This window comes from Moschus berezovskii, chromosome 15 (genome assembly GCF_049115385.1).
Source record: "Moschus berezovskii isolate FMDL1 chromosome 15, NW_MosBer_1.0, whole genome shotgun sequence".
Taxonomy (NCBI): Eukaryota; Metazoa; Chordata; class Mammalia; order Artiodactyla; family Moschidae; genus Moschus; species Moschus berezovskii.
In genome coordinates, this window is record NC_142474.1 from 46,098,272 (window position 1) to 46,121,869 (window position 23,598).

The window sequence follows — 23,598 nt, forward strand, 5'->3', positions numbered from 1 at the left end:
ACTCAAACTCATGTCCACAGAGTCGGTGATGCCATCCAGCCATCTCATTCTCCGTCGTCCCCTTCTCCTCCCGCCCCCAACCTTTCCCAGCATCAGAGTCTTTTCCAGTGAGTCAACTTGTCGCATGAGGTGGCCAAAGTATTGCAGCTTCAGCTTTAGCATCAGTCCCTCCAATGAACATCCAGGATTGATCTCCTCTAGAATGGACTGGTTGGATCTCCTTGCAGTATAAGGGACTCTCAAGAGTCTTCTCCAACACCACAGTTTAAAAGCATCGATTCTTCGGCGATCAGCTTTCTTCACAGTCCAACTCTCACATCCATACATGACCACGGGAAAAACCATTGCCTTGACTAGACGGACCTTGGTTGGCAAAGTAATGTCTCTGCTTTTTAATATACTATCTAGGTTGGTCATAACTTTCCTTCCAAGGAGCAAGTGTCTTTTAATTTCATGGCTGCAATCAGCATCTGCAGTGATTTTGGAGCCCAAAAACATAAAGTCTGACACTGTCTCCACTGTTTTTCCATCTATTTCCCATGAAGTGATGGGACCAGATGCCATGATCTTTGTTTTCTGAATGTTGAGCTTCAAGCCAACCTTTTCACTCTCCTCTTTCACTTTCATCAAGAGGCTTTTGAGTTCCTCTTCACTTTCTGCCATAAGGGTAGTGTCATCTGCATATCTGAGGTTATTGATATTTCTCCTGGCAATCTTGATTCCAGCTTGTGCTTCTTCCAGCCCAGCGTTCCTCATGATGTACTCTGCATATAAGTTAAATAAGCAAGGTGACAATATACAACCTTGACGTACACCTTTTCCTATTTGGAACCAGTCTGTTGTTCCATGTCCAGTTCTAACTGTTGCTTCCTGACCTGCATACAGGTTTCTCAAGAGGCAGGTCAGGTGGTCTGGGATTCCCATCTCTTTCAGAATGTTCCACAGTTTATTGTGATCGACACAGTCAAAGGCTTTGGCATAGTCAATGAAGCAGAAATAGATGTTTTTCTGGAACTCTCTTGCTTTCTCCATGATCCAGCGGATGTTGGCAATTTGATCTCTGGTGCCTCTGCCTTTTCTAAAACCTGCTTGAACATCTGGGAGTTCACGGTTTACATACATTGTCGGCATACCACACTCTATTCCAAATAAGGGGGGTTGGGGAGATGAGAGCGCTAGTGGTTTACATCTGCTGGAACCCCGCAAGGTTTGCCCACGCTTCCAGTGGCGCAGGCGGACCAACGGCTCCCAGGGATACGCGCTTGTCACCCCGGAACTACAATTCCCAGAATGCCACGGAGCAGGCTCCCGGGTTGATCAGGCTCCCCGGAGCACCACAGGTCTGCTGCACACATGGCTGTTCCCTGTAAGGCGGTGATCATCCCAGGGAATCGGGGCGAGGATGTGGCCACCCACGGGTGGTACAGCTGGGTGAAGAGGGAGCTGGAGCAGGTAGGAGACGCGCCGAGCTGCGCTGAGGGTCGGCCTGGCGCCGCAGGGCGCCCCGCTCCCACCCCTTCGTGCAAAGCCCTGCCACCCTGTCTTAGAATCTGCAAGGAGGTCTGGAAATTGGGCCGGTGAAGCAGGCTGGAGGGCTTCTCTGAGGCCAGAGTCCTAGCTTCACCTCTAGAAACTAGAGAACGCCCGATCCCCGTATCTCCTGCAGGTTCAGATAATTTTACCTGTCTCCTCTGCTCTCTACTTCAGACTTTTAAATATTTTAATTCATAATGTTGATATATACAAAGGATGTGTGTAACACATGTGTTCATCATGAAGCACAATGTAATCAATACCTGAGAGTCCTGTCACCAAGCTGAAATCTAGAACCTTCCCAATACCTTCAGAGCCACCTGTATGTCCCCCATCCCATTTCCCTGCCCTCTGAGCCAGTGAACCAGTGAAGTTTCTCAGTCGTGTCCAACTCTTTGCAATCCCATGGACTTTAGTCCACCAGGCTCCTCCATCCTTGGAATATTCCAGGCAAGCGTACTGGAGTGAGTTGCCATTTCCTTCTCCAGGGGATCTTCCCGAACCAGGGAGAGAACCCAGGTCTCCAACATTGCAGGCTGACGCTTTACCATCTGGGCCACCAGGGAAGCCTATCTGTTTTTAAACTTACTCCACTTGGAAAAAAATTTGCTTTTCAAGCTCCGTATGTAAGCTTTAAACAATACCTTGCTAAATTTGGCTTCTTTGTGAGTTTTATAACAATGGCATCTGTGTGTTTTCTTCTGCAGATTGAATTGTTGTTTTTAAACCCTCTTCCATAATTAGGCAATGACTGTTTCCTGAGTTGCCAACCCCTAGATCAGGTCTAGAATAAAATTCCAGGCTTATGGCTGAGAGCCACGATGGAGATAGAAAAGCTGTCCAGGAGGATGGGATCTCCCACTCTCTATACCAACTTTGTGTGCCACATCTTACCTATTCCCTAGGGCTTAGTCGGATTGGCTCCAGTTGAGTTTGTCTGGAGACCTCTGTCTACTTATACACCGGTGGTGATAAATGGAGATTTGTAGATGCACATATAGAGATCTGCAGAGTTGGCTGGATAGAGAACTACTGCAGGTGGCAGTTCATGAGGAGGGACTGTTCATATTTAATCCTATAGCACTTAACCCACTTCATTTCATAATAGAAGCAAATACTTATTGAACTGATAAAGCTCATATCAGGTGTCTCATTTCTTGTTAGCCATTAATAGTTGTAATTAAGTTCCTTATAATAGTTTTTTCTTTCCCCCTCATATTGTAGATACCTGGTTTCCAGTGTCTGTCTAAAAATATGCCTGACCCAAGTAAGTTTTTTAAATGTATCTTTAAAAAGCCTCCTCTTGTTGGGTTTTGATCTTGTCATTTTCTGGTAGACAAGCCGAAGGGAATACATACCTCAGGATGAATGATGGCAAGTATTTGGGGGGAGGAGGCTACAAACCAAAAGACGTGATAAAAAGTTCCAGGAAGAGCAAGAAGAGCACCCAGGGTTGGTAAAATTTTATTTTCAACTTTGTAAGCAACTTGATTTTCCCTTCTATAAGTCAAATATTTTCAGGCAGAATTCATGGGTTTTTCATTTGAGGCAGAGATGTGACAAAAGTTATAGCATATCTATGAGATCCTAATATTAGAAAATGTAACCTTGCCACTTTTGCTCTGAGCATGTCTGTGACTTGTCTCAGGAATTTCCTTCTTGGAAAGAAAGAATATATGTGGACGTCAACTTGAGAGACAATATTGTCAAGAGGATTTCTGTTTTTCAGTTAGAAAGTTTACATTAAAAAACTTCAGAGTTGTATTTTATTTTTTCTTTAGTATTTCCTTACAATAACATGGTAAAAAAATAAAAACAAAATTGTTTACCCAAACTACAGATTTGATTCTTTTCAACAGCAACACAGAAAACTTTGGCTCTGTGAAAACAGCCCCATCCCCTGTTGGGGTCCTGCAGTTTACTGAGCAGTCCTGTGTTAGAAAGGTGGGCGGGACTGAACTAAGACTGCCCCTGTTGAGTGACAGACTCTTCCTTTCCCCTGAACCTCAGTCACAGCACGAGAGAGCATCTGGCTGCCCTTCATGGAGACGGAGCTGCACTGTGACGAGGAGACCATCATCATTGGCCACAGCTCTGGGGCCATCGCGGCCATGAGGTTCGGTCCTTGTTGAATGTCACCCCCTTCCCCCACCCCCGCCATGGGCTCCAGCCATGCTTGCCTGGGAAATAGCTGGTGCATGTCTTAAGTTTCCACTGCAGAGGAAACAGTGCTGCCCTCAGAAGTGGTAACATGATCTGTCCTAATTCCTTCCTGGTTTGGTTAGTGGATTAAAAAGAAATTTAATCCACTCAGACATGGATACAGTGATCCTTTTAAAACACGAGTGCCTCCAAACCCCAGCGGCTCCTGACCCCCCCAGAAGAACGTCTCAGCCTTCAACACCACCACCACCCATGTCATCTCTGCCATCTCCCCCAGCTGCCCTCAGGCTGGCTTATAGACCTCATTGCAGTCCTTAAACACTCTGAGCACACACGTTCCTTAGGCCCATGCTGGCCATCGTCCTACCTGGACTTAGTCCCGAGACAACCTGTGTGGCCTTTTCCTCTCTTAAGTCTCTGCTCCACATCACCTTCCTGTGAGGCCTTCTGAAATCACTCCCTGTGAAACAGCAACCTCACCTCACTGAATCTTACCCCCTTTATATCTGTGGTGCCCCTTATTATCTATAGCACTTTTAATCATCTGACATCCTATTCATTTCTTGTCTGTCTCCTGCCACTCAAATGTAAACTCCAGGAGGTAGGACTTTGTTATTCTGACACCGAAACCCCAGTGCCTGGAGGAGTATCTGGCATATGATAGTTCAGTTCAGTTCAGTTCAGTCGCTCAGTCGTGTGCGACTCTTTGCGACCCCATGAATCACAGCACACCAGGCCTCCCTGTCCATCATCAACTCCCGGAGTTCACCCAAACTCACGTCCATCGAGTCGGTGATGCCATCTAGCCATCTCATTCTCTGTCGTCCCCTTCTCCTCCTGCCCCCAATCCCTCCCAGCATCAGGGTCTTTTCCAATGAGTCAACTCTTCCCATGAGGTGGCCAAAGTATTGGAGTTTCAGCCTCAGCATCAGTCCTTCCAGTGAACACCCAGGACTGGTCTCCTTTAGAATGGATTGGTTGGATCTCCTTGCAGTCCAAGGGACTCTCAAGAGTCTTCTCCAACACCACAGTTAAAAGCATCAATTCTTCGGCACTCAGCTTTTTTCACAGTCCAACTCTCACATCCATACATGACCACTGGAAAAACCATAGCCTTGACTATCTGGTCCCATCACTTCATGGGAAATAGATGGGGAAACAGTGGAAATAGTGTCAGACTTTATTTTTTTTGGCTCCAAAATCACTGCAGATGCTGATTGCATCCATGAAATTAAAAGATGCTTACTTGTTGGAAGAAAAGTTATGACCAACATAGATAGCATGTTAAAAAGCAGAGACATTACTTTGCCAACAAAGGTCTGTCTAGTCAAGGCATATGATAGGTGCTCAATAAATCCCTGTGGAAGGGTGGAGGCTGTTAACCACCCCCAGCCCCCGTCCTCAGGGTTCACGGGCACATCCCTGCTGCTCCCTATCAGAACGTCACCCTGCAGGCTTCTAAGGCCTATAGTAAGGACAGAGCTGGCTGAACAACCTGTTAGGGTTGGGTTTCCTCCTTATTTGTGAGGCTGGATGACAAAGGATTATTGTTTTGTGTGGCCTTTTGTCCCACTCAGTCTCTCAGGATGTCACATGAATTGTTTGTCAGAGAAATCTTGCCAGGTTCCATAACCTGTAAGCCACACCTGTTGAAGCTACAGGAAGAATGCTTTCTGATGTGGACCTGCAGAATCATGGTACAGTCATAGTGTTCACAAGCTGCAAGGGGTTGTCTGGAAAATGAAGAAATCACTCTACGCCAAAATCTGTACCAACTGAAGGCCAGCTGAATTTTTCTCAGGCCGCTAATAACCGTGTGCCTTCTTTTAAAGGCAGGAGCCCCTTCCCGAGCCCAGTCTCTGCTCAGTGAGGGAACTATCTACACAGTCAGCTGAGTGTCTGCTTGCCGGGCACTGTTCGAGGGAACAGGGTCAGAAACAGCAAGAAGGCCCAGACCTGCAGGGGGAGAAACAGATGTGACAGAATGCAAACAAGTAACAGCACAGTGTGGAGCATCGTGTGAGAGGCAAGGTTCTGCAGTAGGACACAGACCACCCGCACCCGTCACCTGGGCTGGGGAGGTGTCTTGCCTTAGCGAGCTGATTCCTGGGCCTCGCTCTCAGTCCTCTGAATCAGATGCTCTGGGGCCGAGCCAAGGAACCTGTGTGTTAACCAACCAGGTAAAGCCAGTGTGGGCTGAAGGTGGATGCACCCACACATCAAGATGAATGATTACACTCGTTATGCTTATTCCAGGCGAGGCCTGCACTACTTTGAGAACCGAGTAGAAGCTTGGGTAGCCCAGGTGAGGCAATTGTCTGCTGGGCTCCTAGTTCTTCTGCAGTTTGCTTGCTCTTTTTCATACCAAGCTCAGCAGCCTGCACCACGTGCTTTCTGTAAGCTGAGTCAAGTGACTTTGGCTGGCTTACTGCCTTTCTGGGAATTACATTTAACACTAGACGTAAGCTACGTCATTCCTGTCTCTCCAGGTACGCTGAGACCCACCGGGTGTATGCTATCGTGTTAGTGGCTGCGTACACATCTGACCTGGGGGATGCGAACGAGCGTGCAAGCGGTAAGTCTGAAGGCAGAGACCCTGGGGAGAGCCCCTCCTGTAGTCAAGGGGCTGCATGATAAAACAGCACTGTCTTCTGACAGGCTAATAAGACGTCTAATCGCACATGAGATTCACTCACCACCCATATTTAGATGTAAGGTAGGCACTTAGAGCGGTGGACCAGCTTGTAATCCACAATCTAGAACTGAGCCCCTGAACCACACCCTCCCTCTTCACCAGTAGCCATGGTGTCAAGCCCTACAGATCGGCAAACTCACAGTGGGGTTCGGATTCTTCATGTCCCTGCTGTGGTCTTCACTAGAACAGCTAGAATGGCAATGGTCCACGGCACTGAGCGGCTCGGTGTTTTTCTCACAGGCTACTTCAGCCGGCCCTGGCAGTGGGAGAAGATCAAAGCCAACTGCCCTCACATTGTGCAGTTTGGCTCCACCGATGACCCTTTCCTTCCTTGGAAGGAACAACAAGAAGTGGCCGAAAGGCTGGAAGCCAAATTGTACAAATTCACTGACCGCGGCCATTTCCAGAACACGCAGTTTCATGAACTGGTTAGTGTAGTCGGGTCCATGCTCAAAGTACCAGCATAGACAGGATGGTTCCTGCTATCTGCATAACAACATGGGAGGAGGGCAACTATCAGATTACTAACAGTCGACAACCTCTATTATCAGGTGAATACTGACACATAAAACAGATCCAATTAAGACCCCAAATGCCTAAAAAAACACCTTTCAATTTTCAAACAGCATTTTTGTTCTCAACAGAATCTACATCTCCTCAAATTGCTATGACCTAAAATATTCTTTTTCCCACTTGGTAAGGGACAGAGGACAGCTTAACCACCCTTACCTGTCCAAAGTGAGTAAGACAAAAACAAAACCTAGGTTTTCTGACCCCCAGTTCAGATTAAAACAGGTTTCATGTTACGTTGAAGGAGCTGCACTGCTCTCTGACGTAAAACTTTTCTGTTTTCGGGAAAAGAAAACATGACTAAAGGTCCAAAGTGTTGGTGAAGAGCTCTGAACGCTCTTCAGTTGGGAGCAGACCCCAGATGTTAACCCAGACCAAGTCCTTCCCCTTTGACACCTGACCCCTCATCCTCAAACATGTTGAGAGTGACACACAAGGAGGTGGAGGCAGGGGTGTGCAGGGGCAGGTGGTGAACATGAGAAGAGCCGACTGGATCGGAGAGGATCAGGCCAGACCGCTGAGGGCAACAGGGCAATGAACAGGGAGAACTCCCGGGCCCTGTCGCCATGTGGGAATTTGCCAAGATATTGCCAATCTTTCTGATTTTTCAAGAAAAACAAATTTATACAGTGGGTTTTAAATTTACGGACTATTGACTGTGTATATATATATATATATAATCCATATGTACATGAATTATGTTCAGCCCACAGACATATGGGTTATGTTAGTTGGCAACTCAGTGTAAATAAATTTACAACACTATGAGACACAAAGTCCAAGCCATCCCTGTGTGACCTCTGCCTTAGCTATTCACTTAGCCAGGTGCCGTAAATGGTTCTCTGTAAAGCCTGAGAAAAGCCTGAGAAACAGACATCATGTCAAAGGACAGTCATGGGAACAATTTGGATTCTGTTACAAAGTCTTAAATATTTTAAAAAATGACCTTTCCATGCCTCAAGTTTTGTTCTGTAAAGTGCTCCACCTTTCAGTTTCCATGGGCCTTGAGATCTCTTTTAGCATCATTCCATGATTTTTCTTCTAATCACACTCCCTCAGAAAACCCTTTCTCATTTTCCAATGTTTTTTGGCTGTGATGATCCCTAAGTATTGCCTCACTTTCCAGTAAGAATACACCTGACATTTGCTTCAGTAATGTGAATTCCCACTGTTTACACCTCATGAAGATTCAAAGCTGTCATCTGAAGCTGATGAGTCTTGATTTCTAAATGTGCTTTAAAGAAGTCAGGAGACAATCTCTAAGCTGCTGCTGCTGCTAAGTCGCTTCAGTCATGTCCGACTCTGTGCGACCCCATAGACGGCAGCCAACCAGGCTCCGCCGTCCCTGGGATTCTCCAGGCAAGAACTGGAGTGGGTTGCCATTTCCTTCTCCAATGTGTGAAAGTGAAAAGTGAAAGTGAAGTCACTCAGTCGTGTCCGACTCAGCGACCCCATGGACTGCAGCCCACCAGGCTCCCCCGTCCATGCGATTTTCTAGGCAAGAGTACTGGAGTGGCTTGCCATTGCCTTCTCCGAATCTCTAAGCTTTCAGCAGTAAATACCTTAGGGGGCTGGTAGGTATGGTGTAGTGGACGTCTCTTGTTTACTTTCTAAAGCTGGGGATGTTCTGAGTTTGCTGGGCTCAATGTGTCTTTTACAACTGAAAATAAATCTGATGAGTTAGTGAAAAGCAAAATAGATAAATCAGTTGAATAATTTTCTTAAGAGAGGTTATTTAGCACTGATATGACCAAGCCTGTAATCAAAGTTTGATTCTGTTTGAATTATTTAGCAGTAGTAATTATTCTATATATGTTCTGCCTTGTTTTCTGCAGTCCTTTCTTAAAAGTAAAAACTTATACAAATAACAGTCCATAATACTTTGTTGTACTCTCTGTAGAAAAAAACAAATATATACAATTGAGAAATAATTAACTTCGATATTCTTCATTCCTATAAAAGTAACTTGAGTTTGGAGCCATATGGCAGTCCAGTTGTGCTACTCAGCATGGCAGCCAGTAGCCACAGGGAGCCAGCAAGACAACGTGCAGTTCTTCATTCATGGAAGCCACAGTGCAGGTGCTCTGCCATCATGGGTGACTAGTGGCTGCCTTGCTGGACAGATACAGAGCATTTCCATCCTGAGAGAAGGTTCTCCTGGACAGCACTGTGCTAGAGCACATGATACATTCTTCCCTCACCCACCACCACAGTCAAAGTGACTCCACTGAGTTACTTTTGACTGGTTTGCTTAGTTGATCACGATAAAAATTACCGCCCCATAAAACTTATTCATCACCAAACTGAGATCAGAGAAGTTACATGACAGAATCCCACATGAATTATTCATTAAAACTATCAGATCATGGCCTTTCATGATTTTCTGTTTGTACGTACAGATCAGTATAAAGCAGAGATGGGCCTTGACAGACTCCAGGGATATCTGTTTTCAGGTGAGCAAAATGCCATACACTAAACGGAGATCAGCTGTGAGGAGTAGGACTTCACGCCCAGTTGGACTTTGTGGTGTCGTTGTGAGCCTAGAGCCCCACACTTTGTTCTGGTCAGAACTTATTCCTGTAAATATCAATGTAACCAACATCAGAGGTGCTGTATTTTTAAATCACCTCTTTCCTTTTTAATATTCAGAATGAAAAACAGGCTAAAGGGAAAAAGTTTAAAGGGACTCTTTAGTCTGGTAGGCAAGGACTACTTCTGGTTTAGCCACAGATTGTCAACTTTAAACAATCTCTGGCCCTCAAGATACAGTACAAAATCTGTATATTTTTTTTTTAATTTGTATTTAAAACGCAAACTGGTTCCTTCTTTCCACTTCTGAATGACAGGCCAGGTCCCAGGAAGGCAGATACTCATCTTACAAGTCCACTCTCAGGGGAACAGAAGCCCTCTGTAGTTTCGGGTTCCCAGACCCTTCTGGATCTTACACATACCCAATAATTGAAATGATCTTTGTTTCAAACACCAGTGTCATTAAATGCTAATTCTATAGAGCTTACCACAGCATTTATATGGTTCTTACAAATTGGTTACTGAGCTGAATTTTATTTTACTATTTATCTCAAAATAATCCTTGTGATGGTTCTCCAAACTGGGATTTGAACCCAGGCCCCAGTAGTAACTTTCCTTTCCATTGGCCCCTGGCTTTTGGCCTGGACACAGAAACCTTTAAGTGGCACTACAAAGTGAAAGTATGACAGCTGAGATCCTAAAAAGCCCTACAGCTGAATTCTGTGCAACAAAACATCAAGTGACATTGTTTTCTATTCAGCTGAGGATTGGGACTAAAAGTGCTGTTGGAACTGAGGACAGTTATAACAGCTTCTTGCTTAGTTTAGACCTGTTATACCATGATATTTAAGACAATATGGAAAGAAATTGAAGATAGGATAAGAAAAGAAGAATGACACTCCCTCCCCCACAAAAGGAATGGAAGGCAATGGATTATTTTTAGTTTTAATTTTAGTTAAATAAGAATCTAGGGGAAAATTCTAGCAAATAATACAACTGAGCCACAGACAACTGAGCCACAGACTTTAACAACAAAGAGTCAGGGAAGATAAACCCTTTAGGATGAGAACAATGAACATTTATGCACTGAAAACGTGTCCTTGACAACAGTCACCGTTTGGGTTTGAGGTAAGTACACCAATGTAATCCTTGGAAAGAATATTTCTGACATAAAAAGGCATCAGTAGTGTGTGGAAAGGGATGCTCTACTGTCTCCCACCTCATGCTCCAAGTCTGCGTCCTCCCCTGCTATTCCTGCCTTCCCCATTTTTCGTTTCCTCTCAATGAAACCATGGAGAAAACAGAAATGGTGACACTGAGCCATATGTAAAAAATTCCCAATGAAGACCTTGATAATACCTTTAAAACAGGCATTTAAAAATTCTGGCCATTATCACAGTCCTTGGCGAATACTGACTTGCTGGCTTCCTTTCCTGTGAATCATCAGAAATCTCGAAAGTTCCAACAGGTGGTCTTCCAGAGGTTCTAAGTATTTTACTTACTGAAGAATGGATTTCTCCACTAACCTTATTTGTTTCATACCCTGCTGACTACACTATCAATATATAGTCTTCATAGATCAAAAAAAATATTTTTCTGTAGCAGCAAGTCTGTACCTTGAATGCTTTCAAGGGAGTATGACGTTCCATCATGAATTAAATTATTTGCTCCCGAAGTAACTTCATTTGTAAAACGTTAGCAAAGTTCATAGCTCTCTATTAAAATTCGAGCCACTCTGTCATGTAAATACAGTTAGATGGTGAAATCTCACCACCTTCATGGCAGTCGTCAAAAACCTTTGGAAAAGAAAAAAGGTTACAATCAAACTCAAGTTTTAAAATTAGTATATTATAGGTAATGTCTTAAATATCAACTACAACTAAAAATTCTAACAAAATATCCAATATTTCAAGCATTTATTTAAAGCAATATTAAAAACAAAACTTTCAAAGTGAAAGGTTAGACCTGTATCTAAGAATGTCCTGGAAGAGGACCTGCTCTGATCATGGAGTGAGACGGATACTGTTTGCCACAGTACTAAGCTGACTAGTCTACCTGCCCACTGGGCAGAAGGCAGGCAATGGTCCAGGATCGGAGATCTGTACACACGAATGACTTAGTCTTGACTAATCAAGTGTTTCATATTTAGTCACCTTCCTTTTTGTGAAAGTGCTAAATAGAATTCCCAACAGAGTAGCCTTTTTTCTGGGAGTTGAAACCAGGGCGTGAGAGCTGTAGACAAAAGAAAGCAGACAGGCAGTCCGAGAATATACACACCACAAGAGCAGGGACAGAGCCTGCAGCACAGGTGGGAACAAACAAATGATGAGTGTGGGCGTGCTACAAGGGAGAACACGTCATCTCCGGGTATGAGGCCTGGTTGCCAAGTCTCAGCTGAATGCTCTCAATCTTCCTTGCCCTAAGTCCCCTCACATTAACTAATACTACTAGCTCCAAGGGATGCAGGAGGATTATGAAACCACAGACATTTTCAAAAACGTGTCTGGCCCACAGCAGGTTCTCACCAAACCCCATTACCCCCCCTACTTAGGTGAAATGGTTAGCCCTCGACAAAAACTGCATTTTGCAGGGAACTTTCAATGTATGCTCAATGTATGTGGCAGCCTGGATGGGAGGGGAGTTTGGGGGAGAATAGATACATGTATAAGTATGGCTGAATCGCTCTGCTGTGCATCTAAAACTATCAAATGGTTAGGCTATACCCCAATAAAAAATAAACGGTTAAAAAAAGAATTGTGCATTTGGGGATTAAGAGCAGAAAACCAATTTCCTTAAGGTGGTTATTATAGGAAAGAATGTAAGGTGATGACATGCTCACTAAAGGTCTGTCATCAAGGTTACGTGGTGGTTTCAGCAGCTCTTGCTGGTATGTTAAGTAAGGTGGCATCTGCAGTCGCAGGCAGTCAAGTAAAGAGAAGCCATTTTAACTCACTGGGCAGAGTCCGCAGGGCGCCCGGACCAAGCCTGTGGGTGGGATGATGGGACTGACCGCCCGGTAGAGTTTCATGTGTCCGTCCACACTGCCAACGGTGCCCTCTTTGGCAGCAATGATCGTCATCTCTACTTTCCCATCATAAATGAGTGTATTCAAGATGGTCTCTATGTCCTCCATGGACAGCTCCACCTACAAAAGCAGTATGTTAGAAAGGACTCAAAACAAGGAGTTATCCTTCTGGAGGGTGCTGATAACAGTAAAAGATCACAATTCTTGACCAAGTGGGGAAGGATTATGCTACAGGAACTGAAAGCACAAAGAAGTTGAACAATGGCCGGAGTGAGAGTGGACCACTCAGATCCCAGGGATACAGCTCTGAGCTCACTGCTGAGCTTGACACCTGCGGATGTCTTCACCCTCCTAAGGAGGATCTAGACTTGTCACATTTCTTTACCAAGAATCTGATGGAGATTTATAAAAATGCTTAAGCAGAAAGGTACTTTAGACAGCAAATAGTCCAAATTCCTGTGTTATTTTTTTTTTAAATAAAAGAGAACTGGAGAGCAGAAATGAAAATGACTTGTCCAAGCAGCCACTTCAGCATCTTCTCTGATGGTGAGGGGCAATCAAGCACAGTGTCTGTATGTACAGATCTTCGAAAGAATGTGCTGACAGTGCCATTTACATCTCATAAATAGGAAACTACCAATAAATGACAACCGATACTAATGACAGATGTTTGGCATATATGTTGAAATGTCCCCAGGAGAGTCAAGAACTTGTCAGAAAAGACTTTTGCATCTGGTAGTGAAATGCACGGAGAAGGCAATGGCAAGCCACTCCAATACTATTGCCTAGAAAATCCCATGGATGGAGGAGCCTGGTAGGCTGCAGTCCGTGGGGTCGCTAGGGGTCGGACACGACTGAGCGACTTCACTTTTCACTTTCACACATTGGAGAAGGAAATGGCAACCCACTCCAGTGTTCTTGCCTGGAGAATCCCAGGGACGGGGGAGCCTGGTGGGCTTCCGTCTATGGGGTCACACAGAGTCGGACACGACTGAAGTGACTTAGCAGCAGCAGCAGCAGTGAAATGCATGGCCAGGCTTCCACCCTGCTGCTCTGGAGCCCAAGCTCAAGGACATACAGCTCAGAAAGTGCCTGACGGCAAGGATTGCCTTTGCCCGCCCGGCTTAAGACAGTGGGTTCTACATTTTGCGGGTTCTGTAGAATGTACACAGGTCTCACCTGAGCAGAGGGTCTGGGCCAGATGTGTTTAGAATACACTGTAAATCATATCCCTACGATGAAGCAAAAGTTTTTAAAAATAAGATGAAAATTAGAGACTGGGCTCTGACCTTGCTGATTCCCAATTCGCAGATATACTTCCACACTTCATGTGATGAAGCAAATGAACTATTTCTTTGTATCATTGGATTCTGTTTGCTTTCTCGTGCGGTTTCTGCCTATAAGGGTAGAAATATAAATTTCATGAAGAATACCAGTACCTTCTGAACACAATTTCTATAGAGGATAATCAACAACAAGACCTATTTTGTTTAGGAAAAAGGACCAATTTCAGTATTTTCAATTCCTGTAAGATACGCTATGTATGATTAAACATTCCTTATGAAAAAAACTTAAAAAAAAAAAAAAGAAAAACTACTTGGAGGGATGTTTCCTCAGTTATGCCTCACCTTGGTTTGTAGGAATTTAAAACACTGTTGGTTAAGCACCTCCACAAATTCAGATTCAAAATCCTGATCACTGTACCAGGCCCCACCTGTCACAGAGCGGTCTGGCTGCAGGTTATAGAGCATATACACCTTCTTTTTTGAGGCCTAGGGAAAAAAATCACACACACAGCAGATGGTTAAAAGGTAACAAAGCAGTCTTCCAAAACTAAGACTTAAAAACCCCAAAGCTTTATATTTCACACCAGTGTGGGATTTACAGAATTACTGTGACTACAGGACAGCATACCAAGTCGCCTTGTGCTTGGCTTCCCCTGTTAATACCTGACATTATCAGAGTACATGTGTTGCAGCTAATGGACTAAAGCAGCATCTCCAAATCATCCAATATGAGCTACAATTTTAAAAATGTTTTTTGATCAGTTGTTTTAAGTCATGACATAGCCAAAAGAATGATAAACACCTGAAATATCCTTGGAGCAATATACGTACAGTGAACATTCAAGAGAAGAAAAGAGACTGTTACTCACTGCCACAGACTTAACGGCTTTGATAAGCTTTTTACTTTCCAAATTCTTTAGAATTTTGTTAATTTCTGTTAATGGCAAGTTGCTTTTGTATCGGATATCTCTGCTCCATATTCCTGTAAGAAAGAAAAGTAAAATAAGTTTAACACTATAGGATTTATGTTTCTTTTCCCATTGCTTATATCTCATTGTAAATTTAGCAAAATATGTATATAATCCTGGAGCATTGCTTTAGGAAAAATGACGCACAGGTAAGAATCTCAGATAAAGTAACAAAAATATGCAAAAAAGTTGTATGTTCCATTTTCTAACTGGAAATTTCTTGGAATGCTAGCATGGCATCTTTTAAAATCATATGATAAGGGACATTTTTATAAAGGAAGAAAAATCTTTATGTCATTGAATTAACATACGTTGGCCTTTCCATGCCCTCCTACATTCCAGCCTCTTTTTTCTATAAATTTCACTTCAGATCAAATACTGTGAAAAACAAACTTAAGTTTGGGTCAGGGTCAGCTGCCATCCTCAATGGAGAGCAATTAAAAAAACACCTTTATGAGAGCATCTATGTGTATGTATGTCCACTATACTTGGAAAACACAAAGATTATAGTTCTTACAGTCACTAAGAACCTGTGCAGAAAGCTACGATTTTTCTTTCAAAGAAGGAAATAAGTATTATATGTATAAAGGGAATTTATGTAAAAATATTTTGCTGTATTTACTTCCCAACAAAAAGGCATAATAAGATAGGAAGATTTTGTTTTAAATAGAGAATGCTGTCTTCATATTTATTTTTAAAATGTAATTTAACTTCCTAACACATATAAAAATTGTATAATTTTAGGTTACATCATAATTGCTGAAGCTAATATCAATGACTCAAACAGGTCTTAAATTGTAATAACAGCAATTTAGATCCCGTTCTTTTAGGGCGACAGGAGAGGAACTAAACAGCTGTGGAAGGAGCTACATCAGACACTGCCATGCTGCACTAGGTGTCCCATGGTTTCCTACAAAAACCAAAGAGATGTTATGATCCACAATTTACAGATAAGAGGAAGAAATGAGGCTTCCAAAATTTAGAAAGTGAGGATAAAAAAAACCCTCGAGTTTTAATTTATTTGCTTCAGATAATACATGTTACATGGTTCAGAATTCAGAAGTTTCTTTCCATCTCTGCCCATGGCCATCTAGTTCCTGCCTCCCTTGAGGCAACAACAGCATCACTCTTGGGTATCCTTCAAACATATGTACATTATAAATATGTATATGTGTGTGTGTGAGTATGTGTGTTGTATTTTCTTCTCCTCTGAACACAAAGGGCAGCAGACTCAACTGACTGCTCTACGCCCTGGGAAGCCAGGATCTCCGTCCCTAATATCTGGTCCTAGAGACAATGTTTTTTCTGTTTGTTCCTCTAAACCTTACCTTTATTTCCTGCATCCTCTATGATCTGATACACTAGTTTTTCTTGGTTATCTGATCCTTTCATTTTACTGCAGGGGAATAAAGCAGAATTAAAAAGGCAAAGAGGTACAGGCTAATCTAATCATCTACACGACCACTTAAATGAATGAGTAGACAAGTCATCACATTGACTTATTTACCAAAAGAAGGGCTTACCTTAAAAAGAATGAGACAGGGCTGTATGTACCAGAATGAAAAGATGTCCAAGATACAGTAAGTGAAAAAAAACAAGTTGCAAAACAGTATGGATAGCATGATCCAAATTTGTTAAAAAAAAAAAAAAAGAAAAGAGATTATATATAAATATATGGTATATAAATATATAATCATCTATATATATTTATATATACCTATAAGGAAGGATATATACCAAATTATTTAGAGTCACTATCTCTGGGAAATGGAACTCCTGTGGGAGGTGAGATGATTTGCAGGACCAGGTTTACATGATGCAATTCTGTACTGGCCTTTCCCACCCAAACATATATTACTTTTACAATATTAAAAATAAAAAATCAGGTGCTTACCCAGCATTCTGAGAATCCTTTATTCTATACAGAAGTCCTGTATTGCTCCGTAAGAGATCCAATTGACCCTGAAGTTTTGTTTTTTTTAAATAAAGAAAATAGCAGTGAACTATTTTGGAGACATATCAAATCCAATGGCAAGCATTAATGCACTCTTCAATATTTTACACAGACTAAAATAGCCTACCTTGTATAATTGTCAGTTCCTCCCTTGAGTACTTAAGATTTTCCCTACATATCACATGTGATATGTATATTTTTTAAACTTAGCTCTTTATATCACCATTTCCTCAAATATTAATGCATAAAAATTTCCTACATGTTAGATCCTAGACTGGTTATATGATCAATGCATAAAGAATTTTAAACAAGTAGCTTTAGAATAATAAAAATTCATATTCAAGTAAACTGAATAAACATATATAAATAAACATAATAAAATACAACATCTTTAAAAAGTTCAGATAAAGGCTATTCATGCAAAAATATTTTGACACAATGATTAAAAAAATTTACAAAGTTAATAGTAACATTTACTGATATGGGTGATTTCTCTAGTGTTAACATGAAAATTAGGCAGAAAGATCAACCAATGAATAAAAAGCCTGTAGAAGTTTTGTTTTTACACAAGTCAAACATAAAATTAAGCATGTCTGCCATGCTCTTGCATTTCCTTGAGTCTGAGCTTGTGAGAACGCCGATGGCTGTACCACCGGTCGCCTGGCAGTTCTGGGAAGCATGACTGAGAGAGGTCCCCATGAGTCAAGGCTGGGCAGACCCGTAACGTGGAATCAGGTTGGTATATGGGTGAACAGCAGTCCTTTCCCTCCCTCCCCCAGCCCCCTAAGTGGAAAAAATTGAACCACAAAGCCCAATTTGGAAGTTTCGTTCAGTTGTTTAATTTAGTCTGTGAACATTTAATGAACACCTGTCCTGGGAACATGTTTGGGGTCGGGAGGACAGACATGAATTCCAAGAGAGAACTCCATAGCTGACTTCAATACCATCGGGGTGGTGTGAGGGCAGAGCCAAGTGAAGGGCGGGTTGGGCTCCCAGGGAAGCCACTTTGGCCCAGCCTGTGGGGTTCAGGGGCGCTGCCTGGAGTTGAGTCTTAGGATGAGGAGTCAGTGTGTAAGGAAAGGAGGAAGGGCCTTCTAAGCAGGGAAGACAGCATGAGCAAAGGCCTGAGACACAAAACAGCGTGACAGGCCAGGGAACTGAGAAACAAGCTGTTCCCTGTGAAAACTAACTTGTGAGGCAGCGGGTGCAGGGAGATGAGGTCGGTGGTGAAGGCAGGGGCTCAGAGTGGTAAACCCTGGAGTCTGGACTTGAATCTCCAGAGCTGAGAGAAGGGTTTCTGGTGGGAGAGTAACTTGGTCAGAACTGCCTTTAAGACAGAGCAGGTTGCTCTGAGGTACACGCAGCGAGGAAGGCCATTAAGATGCACCTAACAGTTCAAATAGAAGCCAAGAGCCTGAACACATGCAGGGGTGGGAGGAGTGAAAACAGGGGAACGAATTTGAGGATAGTTTAAGAGCTAAAATCAGCAACACTAGTGATTTATTAACAATTACTCCCTTGCTTAAAATTCTTGAGTAGCTTCACCACTGCCTACTGCAGGACTGGCAACAGGTGACTGCTGAGGGTAATTTTCAGACAGAAAGAAAAAGGCTGAAAGTGGAGTCTGAGGACAAAAACATTTATCACCACACTTCCCAGCATCCCTTGCTCTATGCTTCCAGAAGCTGAAGACCTGCACCACAGTGAAGTGACTAGAAATCACAACACTCCTCTTTTGGTTAGAACAGGGTTCGGCAATCTGGTGCACTGTTTGTTTTTTTTTTTTGATTGAAGTAATGTTATATTAGTTTCAGGTGTACAACATAGTGATCTCAAGTTTTTATAGACTGTACTCCACTTAAAGTTAGTATAACATGTTGGCTATATTCCCTGTGTTGTACAATACATCCTGTTTCACCTCTTATGCCCCTCCCCACTTCCCTCTCCCAACTAGTAACCACTAATTTCTTCTCTGTATCTGTGAGGCTGTTTTGTTATTAACATATTCATTTATTTTTTAGATCCCACACATAAATGATAACATATAGTATTTGTCTTTCTGACTTATTTCACTTATACCCTCCTCCAGGTCCATCAATGCTATTGCAAATGGCATATTTCATTCTTTTTTTACAATTGAGTAGTATTTCATTGTATGTATACGTGTGTGTGTGTTTATCTCTATCTATATATATATATGCCATATCTTTATCCACTCATCTGTTGATGGGACAGTTAGGTTGCTTCCACATTTGGTTATTGTAAATAATGTTTCTATGAACACTTGAGAAGTAAAGTTGCTCAGTTGTATGCAACTCTTTGCAATCCCATGGACTGTAGCCTACCAGGCTCCTCCGTCCATGAAATTTTCCAGGCAAGAGTACTGGAGTGGGTTTCCATTTCCTTCTCCAGCGGAACTTCCCGACCTGGGGATCTAACCCGGGTCTCCCACATGGCAGACAGACACTTTACCCACTATGCCACCAGGGAACATTTGGGTGCATATACCTTTCTGAATTAGTCTTTTTGTTTTCTCTGATATATATACCCAGGAGCAGAACTGCTGGATTGTATGGTAGTTCCATTTTTAGTATTTTTGAGGAAACTCCATACTGCTTTCCATAGTGGTGGCACCAATTTACATCCCACCACCTACAGTGTACAAGGATTCCCTTTACTCCACATTGCCACCAACATTTGTTGTCTGTGGTCTTCTTCATGATAGCCACTGACAGGTGTCAGATTATACCTTATTGTTTTGATTTGTATTTCTCTAAAGATGCTGCTACAGTTTCTGTCAGAGCGTATTCTGCCTATGTTTTCTTCTAGTTTTACAGTTTCTGATCTCACTGTTAGGCCTTTAATCCATCTTGGAGTTTGTTTTTATATATGGTGTGAGAAAATGTCCTAATTTCATTTTTTTACATGTGGTTATCCATTTTGCACTGCTTATTGAAGAGACTCTTTTCCCTATTATGAATTGATTCCTCCTTTGTCTTATATTAATTGACCATAAGTGGATGGGTTTATATCTGGGCTTTCTATTCTGTTCCACTGATCTGTGTGTCTCTTTTTATGCCAGAACCATACTGTAGTACAGTCTGAAGTCAGGGAGCATGATACCTCCGGCTTTGTTCTTTTTCTCAAGATTGTTGTCGCTATCTGCACTCTTTTCTGTTTCACATGCATTTTCATATTATTTGTTCTAGGTCAGTAAAAAAGTGTCCTGGGCATTTTGATAGGGATTGCATTAGATCTGTAGGTTGCTTTGGGTCATATGGACATTTTAACAATATTAAATCCTCCAGTCCATGACCATTGGATATCTATTACTTTGTAATATTTTCAATTTCCTTCATCAGCGTTTCATAATTTTCAGTTAGGTCTTTCACCAGTTTGTCCCTAGCTGTTTTACTCCTTTTATGTTACTTTTAAAAGAGACTTTTCTAGCTTCCTCTTTCTGATAGTTCATTATTAGTGTATAGGAAAGCAACAGATTTCTGTATATTAATCTTGATCCTGCAACTTTACTGAATTCACTTATTAGTTCTAATAGCTTTTTTGATTGAGACTTTAGCATTTTCTTTCTATAGTATGACGCCATCTACAAGTAAGGACAGTTTCACTTCTTCCCATTTGTATGCTTTCTTTTTCATATCTGACTGCAGTGGCTAGGACTTCCAATACTATGCTAAATAGAAGTGGTGAAAGTGGGCCTCCTTGTCTTCCTCCTGATTTTAATTTTTTCTTTCTCTTTGGCTGTGCCTCACAGCTTGTGGGCTCTTAGTTCTCTAACCAGGGACTGAACCTGGCTCCTGGCAGTGAAAGTGCCAAGTCCTGACTACTGAACTACCAGGGAATTCCTGTCTTCCTGATTTTAGAGGAAAGGTTTTCATCTTTTCACCCCTGAAGATGATTTTCTCTGTGGGTTTGTCAGAAACGGTCTTTATTATGTTGAAGTATGTTCTCTCTATACCAACTCTGATGAGTTTTTATCATGAATGGATGTTGAATTTTGTCAAATGCCTTTTCTGCATCTGTTGAGATGATCATGTGACTTTTAAGCTTCTTTTTAATGTGCTGTATTATACTGACTGATTTGTGCATACTGAACCATTTTTGCATTCTTATAATAAATTCCATTTGATCATGGTGTATGATTCTTTTTGTATATCATTGAATGTGGTTCGCTAATATTTTGTTGAGGATATCTACATGTGTATTCATCAGAGACACTGGCTTCTAATTTTCTTTTTTTACTAGTATCTTTGTCTGGTTTTGGTATCAGAGTAATGATGGCCTTGTAGAATGAATTTGGGAGTGTTTCTTCCGTTTCAATTTTTTGGAATGGTTTGACAAGGACGGGTATTTGCTCTTCTTTATATATTTGGTAGAACTACCCTGTGAAGCTGTCCAGTCTTGGACTTTTCTTTGCTTGGAGGCTTTGATTAATAATTCAATTTTACTACTAAAATTGAATTAGTACTCAAATTGAATTAGTAATCAGACAATCACAATCTGGTCTGCAGAAATTGTCTATTTCTTCCTGATCATCACATGTTTATCCCTTAGCTGTTATTGTGGTTATAGTTGATTTTTTCATTTTTGTCTTTTAATCTTCATACAAGTTTATGTATTTGATCCAAAGCCTTTACTATATATTTGCCTTTACGAGCAGCAAGAAGCAAACAAAAGGTGGGAACAGACTATGCCTACATGCACAGGGTGCCAGTATGTACCTTAGTGACAAATTACTAAATATAACAGTTAAAATACAATTATTTCATTTGGCTTGTAAAAATGCATATTACTTCTTTCTTTAGTTTAGGCAGTCTGAGCTGTTTCCTGGTTTGAAGTCTTATCAGTCACAACCTAACACACTTTTGAGAATGGTTTCATTCTACATAACAGAAAGTAAAGTAATGACAATCACAACATATAAATAATTACATCAACTAGTTGGATTCACCTTACCATGGACAACAGTCTATTGATGGCCACTGCCCGCTGTTGGGCTTCTATATGCGGCATTTCATTCTGAATTACTTGGTCTGTGATTCCATGAGGGAACTGGTGACATAATTCTATAATCCTAGAAACAAAAGAATTAATGATATTCATGTTTTTACCTAGTTCAAGAGGCAGTAGGGGAAAAATACAGGCAGAACAGTTTAGAATTGTGCCTTTTTTTCACATATGACAGGAAATCTGGGTTTCTACAATGGTTCTGGGTGAAAGCACGTTAAAAATGAGGAAGATGCTTTTGAAGTACACGTTTGCATTTTTATTGTATTTAAGAGAAGCATTTATTCATATGAACTTTAAATTGGGACAAAAGTCAAATGAAAACACAGAAAAACACATTAAAGCTGAGGCTTCAATTTTCTCAGATGCAACAAGTATGACAAGGTGAAGAGATAATGCCTTGGGTAGCCATAAGTCTGTAAGCAGGAGACAGAAGTCAAAGTTTTTTTAGGACAATTCACCACAACAGGGACCTTTTTTTGGAATTATCCCTAACAAACAAAAATAAACCTCAAGTTTCACCTTGTCACAGGATCATCATATGTGTTATTAATAACAGTTTAAGAAAGCTGGGGTCTTTATAAATTCTGTGGTAACCTAAACACTGCAGTGCACGGTAGAGAAAATAAAATTGTAAGATGCTTCAGTTCAGTTCAGCCGCTCAGTCCTGTCCGACCCTTTGCTACCCCATGGACTGCAGCACGCCAGGCCTCCCTGTCCATCACCAACTCCCGAAGTTTACTCAAAAGAATGTCCATTATTAAGTCGGTGACGCCATCCAACCATCTCATCCTCGTCGTCCCCTTCTCATCTCGCCCTCAGTCTTTCCCAGCTTCAGGGTCTTTTCAAGAGAGTCCGTTCTTCGCATTAGGTGGCCAAAGTATTGGAGATGCTTTGGGTAAGCCTAAGATGCTTTGGGTGCCCTAAAAACTTCACTTAAATATCGCGCTCAAACCGTTTGGTGTCTGTTGCTTCATAATCGAAAACTGCACCCTAAGTCTGATTAAACCTTCCGTCACGGGAGTTCCTTGGTAACAAGGGCACGTGTTTACACCAGTACCCCATGGGGTCGCAAGGAGTCTGACACGACCAAGCGACTAACACTTTCCCGGGGGAAAACGCCGAGTCTTCACTCTGGGCGTGGATCACCTTAAGGAAAGGTGCGCCTGAGTAGACAGCTTCCCTGACAGACCCAGGGATAGGCCAGCCACACAATCTCGTCAACTGTCCGACTGCTCTGAACTTCTTCAGAGTGCCATCTTCCGAAGACGGGAGAAGTGTCCGGGAGAAAGGGGGCCTCCAAGAAAGGGGAACGAGCCTCACTCCCCGATTTACCTGTTTTCGATTTCCACCGGATCCGCGTCGGGAGGCTGCACCTTCACCTTCACCTCGGCCATCAGGGCACAGGTGCCGGGCCCTTGGGGGAAGAGACCCCTCCGGGCAGCCGCACTGTGAGCCAAGGGAAGCCGGACACGGGTGAAGACAGCGCCCGGCCGGCGCAAGGGGCTTTCTTCTTCAGGTCGCAGGCGGTCCTTCAGTGCCGGTCGCCTAGAGGTGGCCAAGTCGCGCCTGCGCCGCTTCACGCTTGCGCGCGCCGTTCTGGTATTTTCATCCTGGTATTTCGTTCTGGTATTTCCAGAAAATCAGCGACTGTCGCACGAACGAGACTGTTCCTCATTTTGAGTTGGGAGGCCACCTTGTAGCGCTTTCCAACCTCTGTGAAGGCAAGTTCTCGGACGCCCACGATTAGGCCTGAAGAAAGGATCCCTCTGCGGCCGCCTGTCTCCGGGCCAACCGCAGGGGCGGAGCTAGTTGCTAGGAAGCGGGTTCCTGCCAATCACCTGCCCAGC

The 23,598-nt window shown here is 42.6% G+C and overlaps 2 protein-coding genes and 1 long non-coding RNA gene across 5 annotated transcripts; 1 reads left to right on the forward strand and 2 right to left on the reverse strand.

Moving 5' to 3' along the window:
* The first annotated feature begins 1,311 nt into the window (after positions 1–1,311).
* On the forward strand, positions 1,312–10,504 carry RBBP9 (RB binding protein 9, serine hydrolase). Of its 2 annotated transcripts, XM_088844034.1 has the most exons (6): positions 1,312–1,452; positions 2,758–2,800; positions 3,544–3,649; positions 6,186–6,271; positions 9,361–9,414; positions 9,808–10,504. In XM_088844034.1, exons 1-6 carry the CDS (start codon positions 1,354–1,356, stop codon positions 9,873–9,875), a joined length of 456 nt encoding a protein of 151 aa, XP_088700160.1. In that variant the 5' UTR covers positions 1,312–1,353; the 3' UTR covers positions 9,876–10,504. The 2 variants fall into 2 exon arrangements, with proteins under 2 accessions (XP_088700160.1, XP_055286428.2); XM_055430453.2 differs by lacking the exons at positions 9,361–9,414; positions 9,808–10,504 and adding an exon at positions 6,632–7,641.
* On the reverse strand, positions 3,642–6,666 carry LOC148775432 (uncharacterized). The gene is made up of 3 exons (XR_016039173.1): positions 6,532–6,666; positions 5,787–5,857; positions 3,642–5,652 (listed from the first exon to the last, which is right to left on the reverse strand). It is a non-coding gene; the product is annotated as an uncharacterized LOC148775432 (long non-coding RNA).
* A 642-nt stretch (positions 10,505–11,146) lies between the features above and the next one.
* On the reverse strand, positions 11,147–23,526 carry POLR3F (RNA polymerase III subunit F). Of its 2 annotated transcripts, XM_055430427.2 has the most exons (10): positions 23,084–23,526; positions 21,698–21,815; positions 16,664–16,731; positions 16,293–16,313; positions 16,098–16,165; positions 14,671–14,783; positions 14,144–14,287; positions 13,805–13,912; positions 12,444–12,635; positions 11,147–11,286 (listed from the first exon to the last, which is right to left on the reverse strand). In XM_055430427.2, the coding sequence occupies exons 1-10, from the start codon at positions 23,143–23,145 to the stop codon at positions 11,209–11,211; spliced, it is 972 nt and encodes a 323-aa protein (XP_055286402.2). In that variant the 5' UTR covers positions 23,146–23,526; the 3' UTR covers positions 11,147–11,208. The 2 variants fall into 2 exon arrangements, with proteins under 2 accessions (XP_055286402.2, XP_055286415.1); XM_055430440.2 differs by lacking the exon at positions 16,293–16,313 and having other exon boundaries at positions 23,084–23,524.
* Between the last annotated feature and the right edge of the window lie 72 nt (positions 23,527–23,598).